Consider the following 7,881-nt stretch of genomic DNA (forward strand, 5'->3'; position numbering starts at 1 on the left):
GCCCTGTGGCTTAGGAGGGGGTGAGGGTGTTTGGGGGGGTTGTCATGGATTAGGAGGGGGTGAGGGAGGTTGTGGAACATCCTGTGATTTAGCGGGGTTTGAGGGCATTTGAGGGGTGTCCTCTGGGTTAGGAGGTGTGAGGGTGGTTGCGGAGAGCCTGTGGGTTAGGGGAGGGCAAGCTGAGGGGAGTCTGGGGTCCAAGGGGTGGCCAAGCTGATGGCTGCTCTCCCCGCAGGGAAGCCGACCCTGTATGGCAGCCTGACCCGCCGCGGGCTCAGCACCGAGGGCGTCCCTGACATCGCTGCCTCCGAGGGCTTCGTGGTTGGGGAAGTCACCAAGGTACCAGGGCTGGGCTGGAGCGGGGGTCGGTAAACACCTTCCACGTGTGAAGGGCCAATACTCTTATGCCACTCAAAATAGCAGCCTTAAGCTGTTGTCTGGTCCCCTGCATGGTCCTATCCAGCTGTCCTGGGCCTTCCGCCTGTGCAGTGGCCTGGACCTGGTCCGTAGCATCCCATAGTTGGGCTGGGGCTGTGTGTCATGGCTGGCCAGGTCATAGTGGCCATCCCTTGCCACCCAGGGCCTTCATCTTGAGGAGGTGTAAGGAAACGAGCCCAACGCTGCACCTTCCATCAGTCTTCACTGAAGAAAGACGGCAGCTGGGTCCAGATTGTAGTTCTACTACAGCAGCCTCTGTGTTTCAGTAGGCCTAACAGCACTTCTAATTAGTTTTCTTCCCTCTTTCCTCCTCTAGAAAAGCATTCTCATTTCTTGTCCTCACGAAAATGTCTCCACAAAGTTCCTGGCCCCGTACACAACCTTTTGTAGAATTCATCAGAAAAGTGTAAGTATCCTTGCGAAGTGAGTGGGAAGTAACTGGAAGCAACGTTGAACTTCCATAATGTGTCTCTGACTGTTGCATTCTCGTTCTGAGGGGTGGCCTGCAGCATAACTTGGTGTGTGTGCGAGGTAATAAAACTTACCAGATCATAGAAACTTGGGAGACGTGATCGTGGTTAAGTTCACCCCCCAAAGAATAATCTCTCAAATTCTTTAGTCTGTTTTCTTACCAGTGATCTAATTTCTGCTCAGTTCAGGCCCATTTCAGATCCCCTTGTGAATTGCTGTGTCAAAAACCAAGATAAAAATGAGAGGTTCCGGACACTGACCTGTTCATCTCTGGTTCATATCTATCCCTGGTTTGCAGTGGCTGTTTGCTCCTGTGTAATGTTTTTGAAATTTGCTGTGCCAGTTTCTGTTTCTGGGGCTGGGAATCGAATGTTGTATAAATTTCTCTTGACCTGGTAGGAATTCAGACACCAGAAAGGCTCAGCTTGTATTTAAAAAAATAAATAAATTGCTTGAACTTCTCACTTACTTGAAAGAGGTCCTGCTCGTTTTGCTGAATAATCTTCTTTCTTATTGCCCCCCCCATCAATCTGGGGGTGCAACAAGTACAGCTTCCCCCTGAACAGTGATACAGAGAGGCTGACTTCTGACCTGAATTTTCATTTCTTCACTGAGAAGAAGCGCATAACTTGGCTTTGCTGGAAAGTAGTCTGTGCTTTTGCTGAATGCTTAACCCTACGTGGAAATGATCTGAAAAACTAGGGAGTGGGTACAGCCAGCTGCCCTGAAGGGAGTCCCCCTGAAGGCTGCTGCTGGAGATTTTTTAGTACGCTTGTCTCATGATTTGTTGAGTAAACTGTTGTGATAAACCCAGCTGAAAAAGTCACTCTCTCTTAATGAAACTCAAAAGCCATATAAATCAAGGTGCGTTTTGGCATAAAGGCAATTCCGCATCTCTACAGCTGTTTTAAGAGGAAGCACGGCTCTGTGGAGAGATGGAGCTTGGCAGCAAGGCAGCTCCGGAGGCAGAGGTGAATCACGTCTCTGAGCGTTGTGCTGCTTAAGAGTCCCCAGCTGCCCTTTTGTGTGATAAATGGAATTGGCATTCAAAGCACAGCAAAATGGAAATACAGGCCAAAGCATTTTGTCTACTGTCAAACGGGTGTGCTGGCTTACAGCTGCACTGCAGGTCTCCTCTGGAAAGCAGCTGAAGCAATATCTATTAATATGTAGATGAGTTTAAAGCCAGTGTGGACGAAGCTCTGGTTACCCCTTTCACCTTTTTGCCTCTTGTTCTGAGCACTCATGAGCCCTGCCTGTTTGCATATCCCTCCTGAAAGTTTGGGGGTATGTCAAATGTCAGTGAGGCTTTTTGTTCCTGTTTGAATTACCTTCACAGGCTTTTTTTTTTTTTTTAACTAGGGAGCAAATTACCACAAATTGGTTTCTTATATAAAATGCTACTCATGTTACCAATGTATTTTTCACATTACCAATATGGAAGTAAATGTACTTAGTGGCTGTTGGAACGGCTAAACCATTACCTTGTGCTCTTATTTAAATCTTTTCATTCCTGTTTTAATTCCCAATTATAATTTTTTGCACCCTGTTGAAATTAGCTGTGGTTTTTGCTGACAGAGCTTTTCAGGAGAGCAGTTTGGTCTGACTCAGGAGAACTTACAACTGAAGCGTGGCATATCGTGTTCGCCACAAGCCCTAGCTGATGCACATGCAGCAACAGGATGCCATAGGATGTCCTTAACATCTGGAAACAGCTGGAGATTGATGCAGATCTGCTATGTACTTGGTCTGCTCAGGGGTGTCGTCCTTAAATCTCAGGCCTGTAGCTGTCACCTTTCTTGGCAAAATCTCTCAATCTTCAGGTTTCCCTGTGAACATGGTAGCAAATCCAACTGTCTCTTCAGGCTGGCTGCTGGCTAAGGCTGAGCACGTGCAAGAGGGTCGACAAAGCCCAGTCCTGTTTGAGGATAGTAAATTGTTCAGAAAAAGCACTTAAATCTGAAGCCTGGGAGGAAGATGAGTGGCCTCATCCCTGATGTGCCTGACTGGGTGCTTGGGACCTGCAAGGGCACTGACGGAGTGTGCGCGTTAAGACTGGAAACTGCGCTTTGTCGTGGTGAGGGGTTGGAGTGACGACAGAACCGTGATCTGCATTTCTCGTGGTGGATCTGCATTTCTCGTTTCTGTCGGTGGTTTTTGCCACTGAAGTATTTTCTTCTAATCCGTGGAGTGCAAATACAATTATTCAGGAGCTTTTGGAGGTGATCTGGCATGACTCAGTCTTGCAAGACAAGGCAGCTATTCCACTATGTAGTTGCGATAGCTTTTCTCTTTCTTTTTTTTTTTTTTTTTTTTCAGGATGCAACGCTAGTGTTAACCTTTGTTCTAACAAAATCAATATGGTTGGGTTTTTTCAGCCTGTTTAGTGTTGCTGCAATCTGTATTGGAAATCTCTCTGTCACTTGGAAGGTGCAATCCTTTCTTTCAAGGCTAGAATACCTGTTATCTTATTTCAGGCACAACTAATACACATCTGCCTTTCCCAAATGGCAGCAATAATGTCTGGCATCGCGGGGAAAGGCTACCCTTTTACAAGAATATAAGCTCAACATCTGCTCTCTTCAAAAGTATTCAGCTCTCCCAGTGTTTATGCAAAGCAGGCAGTTGTTAATACCTTAGCGTGACAGACCATGCAAGGAGTTAGCCTGCTTGCATAAGGAACTCGTTTTCAGAACATTTAGCCATTTATTGGCTTCATAAATATCTCGGTGTCTTGTGGGATGTGAGCCAGGGCTCTCTCAAGCTGGCCGGTTATCTCGGGCTGGCGTGGAACAGCTTGGCTCAATTTCTTGTCTGTGTACAGGAGCTGCTAGAAAAATCCAGATTTCTGCTTCACCTGGGGTAAACCTGAAATGCAACTGCTATCTGTGCAGGCTTCTGACTCAGCATTTCTCTTTCTCCCCGCTTTGCAGATCTCTGCAGAGTCACAGGCGGAGAATAACAATTTCTCCGTTGGATTTGGTGGCAATTACAAGAAATCTGGGGTGCTTTATGCCAGGTTCCAATCACTTGTCTGAGCCCTGGCTGCAGGTCAGCCCAGATCAGCAGCTTGCTCTTGAAGGAAGAATGCAGCGATCTGCATAAACAAATAAATTGAGGAGAATTTCTTTTTACGCTGCTGTCATCCTCTAGAAAAACCCTGCTGTTCAGGATCCACTTGTTTTTTGATTTCTTAAGGGCTTAATTAATATCCCATAAAACCCATTGAGAGGGTGAGGCAAGAAAACCTGTGAAGTTCTTGCTTAAATGTTAGGATATTTTCAGGCTGCAACTGTTTAGCTAGGAGTATGGAAGCTCTTTTGGGTGTTCTAAATGAGTCTGGCAGTATGTCTTGGGAAGTAAGTGCTGAACAATGTATTTAGCAGGTCTCCCTCAGTACAGAATTAGGCTCTTGAGCAGAAATACCTATGTACAAGGTCATACAAAGCTAACTTCTGGTGGTTTTACCCTCCTGCAGATTACCTGTCTTGATATTTCCAGTGGTGGAGGGCTTGGCGTGTCTACCAGCACAGATGGGACCATGAAAATCTGGCAGGCTGCAAACGGAGAAATAAGAGTAAGAGCGTCTAGCTTTGATGTTGCGTGTTGTCTGTGGCATTACTGAAGTCGTTCGGCCGTGACTTTGGTCAGGCTGTCTGCATGCTGTGGTCTAGGGCAGGCAAGAATCTGGCTTTTGCTTGAAAAGCTAATTGAAATTTGACATCTCAAGAGGTTTTAAGTTAAATCTGTTGGAAAGCATGACTTCTCCCAAGAGAAGTGATGCTCAGCAATCCGGAGAGGAGTCCCTGGGTGAAAATGAGAATGGGTTGTTAGGAATGACAGCTAGAGTGCAGAAAGCAACTGACAGCTCCTAGCCTGCGTGGTAGAAACACTTGAATTTCTTCTGCAGTAGAGAAGAGGTGAGGAAAAAAGATTCCTGCCTGTGATGGATTAACCATATCCTGGCTGCCTGCCTTCTCCGTTAAGGTGTTTCTTGTGGAGCTTGACCTGTCAGCTTCTTGTTTGGCAGAGGATAAAGACATTTAACCCATTATTAGAAACAAAAGCAGTGTCCTTTGCTATGTAATTAGCAGCTCCAATGGCAGAGGGAGGCCCAAAGTGTTCCTGCGCTTAATCCTCTGCCCACATGGCAACACCAAGTTTTCCAGTGTCGTAGCTCTAAAATTGCTTGGCATAAGGGTGATAACAATGGAACTAGCACGTAGTTCTTTGTTTTTCCAGAGACTATTGGAAGGCCATGTGTATGATGTGAATTGTTGCAGGTTTTTCCCATCGGGCCTCGTGGTTCTGAGTGGGGGAATGGATGCCCAGCTAAAGATCTGGTCAGCAGAAGATGCCAGCTGCGTAGTAACATTTAAAGGTCACAAAGGAGGTACAGAACACTTAGCCTTTAAAATGCTTGATCTGCCATGCGTATAATTGTGTTGCACCCAAGGGCCAATGTTCAGTCACCAGCCTGCTGCACTTCGTGCTGTGCATTTTTATTAGATATCCAGAGTATCTTTTTCAAGCTCCCAGAACTTGAATAAAAAGATCAGTAGTTGCTGTATTAGACAGCTGAAATGGTTTTCTTCATCAATTAAGGTAAAAAGAGGGTGGGTGCAGTCCATTAGCCTGTTGTGAGTGCCAGACGTGGAGGCAGAGGCCATCCTGCCCCACCAGGGCAGTCTCAGCTCTCCAGAGCTTTGGCCTGCGTCCAGTAGCCTTGCTGCCTGCACTGCACTGGGAATGCCTCCTGCTTGCACCCAGATCATCCTGCTCACCTTCAGTTGCTCCAGAGCCTCTTCCTTTGGTTTTTATTTTTTTTCTTTCTTGCCCAGAAAAGCATATAGCAGTTTATTATGGACTTGCAGTACTCAGGCAGGCAGTTACCTGTTTCAAGGATGTGTGCTGTTGAAAGTAAGGCACAGCTGCAAGGATACTTAAGTGATTTTCTTAAGAAGGGCTGCAATAAGCTTATTCACCCCTGTCCCCAGGGCAGATGTTCAGCTCTGCCCCTGCTGATGGTCTTGCTGCTGAAAAAAATGCCTCACCTTCCTTGTGTCCTCATGGAGAGGATGCACTGGCCACCTTATGTGGTGAGCTCAGTGCAGTTCCTTGCATTCAGGGTCCATGCTACAAACTCCTCCAGTTGACACAATCTTAGTCCCAGGAAAGAACTGCAAGGGATGGAGAAAGAGCTACCCAGAAAGGTTCCTGAGAGCTGTGATTGAAGCAAGTTTCTAGACAGAGCCTCTGTTAATCTCTGGAAAGATGATTTGTTTTCCAGGGCCCCTTATTCAGAAGCAGTGTGGAATTATATGTAATGCTTAAGCAGGCTCCCGTTTTACTCCTGTTTACACTGGCCCAGAGCACAGTGGCTGGTGGTGCATCCTTGTCATGGTGATTGCCAGGGATGCCAACGTGAACGCTTGGGTGATGGTGAGCAAGTCCAAGTGAGTCGTGAATGTGGCATCAGGTGCCCAAAACCCTGCTCCAAATTATCTCCTCCCTGAGCAACTAACTGCTCTGTACAGGCTCTTGTTTTCCCTGTCTTACAAGGTGCAAGGCTTTATTGAAAAGGTTAATAAACCACGTGGCTGGCTGCCCAAAACTTGATTAACTCAAAAACTTGTCCTGCGCTGAACCTGCCATTCTCATGTGATGCATTTGTGTGGATTCAAAATACTTTGCTGCAAATGTCCTGTAAAACAAAACGTGGCAGGTGGTCTAACAGAGCTTTGGTCAGAACGACGCTGGCTGGCTCCTGGTGGCTCTGAAGCCGACGTTCTTCACTGCTTATAACTCCAGCCCAAACTGCTGCAATCAGTTTGCTTGGCTTGTCCTGTCATTTGAGCTTGTCGTGTTTCTGTAGGAAAAGTCAATTAAATCTTCTAACCATCTGACTGTTCCCTTCCAAGAAAAGTGTCATTTTTCAGATCTAGACTCAACAGCCCATGGTGAAATAAAGTCATTAGGGGACATTTGCACCTGCTGTAGCTGGATAATGTGGATGCTGCTTGCCCTGCACAGCTTTGGGGATTATCTGGAGCTGAAAATACTGTGAGAGTGCTGGGCCAGGCTATTTTCTGCCCAAGTTATTACAGGTTAATTACAAAGGTAGAAACTTGGCAGCAGCTGCGGTATCAGCTCAGTTTGAGGCAAGGTTTTGATGATTATTTTATTGGTAATATCTTGCCTCTGGGCCAGGCAGTGGCTCCTGCTCTGTACGGTTTGCTGGAAGCTACTACCTTCCACATACACCACTTTCTAGAAGCCGTGGCTCCCTGCTCCATGTTGTACCCCACGCAATTTGGCTGTGCGTGATGACTGGTGGCACTCTGGGGACAGTGGCTTGGGGCTTGTAGTTGAGTTTGCCTTGGGAAATGAGATGCTCTATCTATCCGCCTTCCACGCTGTCTGTCTGAACACAGCCTTTGCTTTGATGCAGGTATTCTGGACACTGCCATTGTGGATCGGGGAAGAAATGTTCTTTCCTGCTCTAGAGACGGCACTGCCCGCCTCTGGGACTGTGGAAAATCTGCCTGTCTGGGTGTCATCGCTGACTGTGGCTCTCCTGTCAACGGCATTGCTGTGGGCACTGCTGACAACTCGCTGAACCTGGGCACACCTGAAAAAGCTCCTAGTAAGGATCTTTCTCTTAAAATTAATCTTCGTTCCCCCGTCCCAAACTGCTTAGGTTTGAAACCAATAATCCCGAGCGTGTGGCATACTGCTGTGTGCCCTCATACCACCTAGGGAGGGGAACTAGGGTCACCAGAATAAAGCACTCCAGTCCTGCAGAGAAACTGAGCCTTATAGAATCCTAGAATAGAATCATTTACGTTGGCAAAGCCCTTTAAGCTCCCCCAGCCCAAGCGTTCCCCTACCCCTGCCATCCCACCCCCAAACCCTGGCCCTCAGCACCGCCTCTGCCCGGCTGTTAAATCCCCCCAGGGCTGGGGACTCGAC

At 47.2% G+C, this 7,881-nt stretch overlaps 1 protein-coding gene across 1 annotated transcript in view; it reads left to right on the forward strand.

The window, feature by feature from the left end:
- The window catches only part of PAAF1 (proteasomal ATPase associated factor 1), a 12,623-nt gene that overhangs the window by 1,569 nt on the left and 3,173 nt on the right, over positions 1-7,881 (forward strand). Inside the window, exons 2-6 of the mRNA XM_009634591.2 lie at positions 236-339; positions 755-844; positions 4,388-4,486; positions 5,152-5,302; positions 7,361-7,555. Of these exons, the coding sequence (XP_009632886.2) occupies positions 236-339; positions 755-844; positions 4,388-4,486; positions 5,152-5,302; positions 7,361-7,555 (639 nt within the window). The remainder of the gene's footprint in view (positions 1-235; positions 340-754; positions 845-4,387; positions 4,487-5,151; positions 5,303-7,360; positions 7,556-7,881) is intronic.

The sequence above is a fragment of the Egretta garzetta genome, unplaced genomic scaffold (genome assembly GCF_000687185.1).
Source record: "Egretta garzetta isolate BGI_Z169 unplaced genomic scaffold, ASM68718v1 scaffold232, whole genome shotgun sequence".
Taxonomy (NCBI): Eukaryota; Metazoa; Chordata; class Aves; order Pelecaniformes; family Ardeidae; genus Egretta; species Egretta garzetta.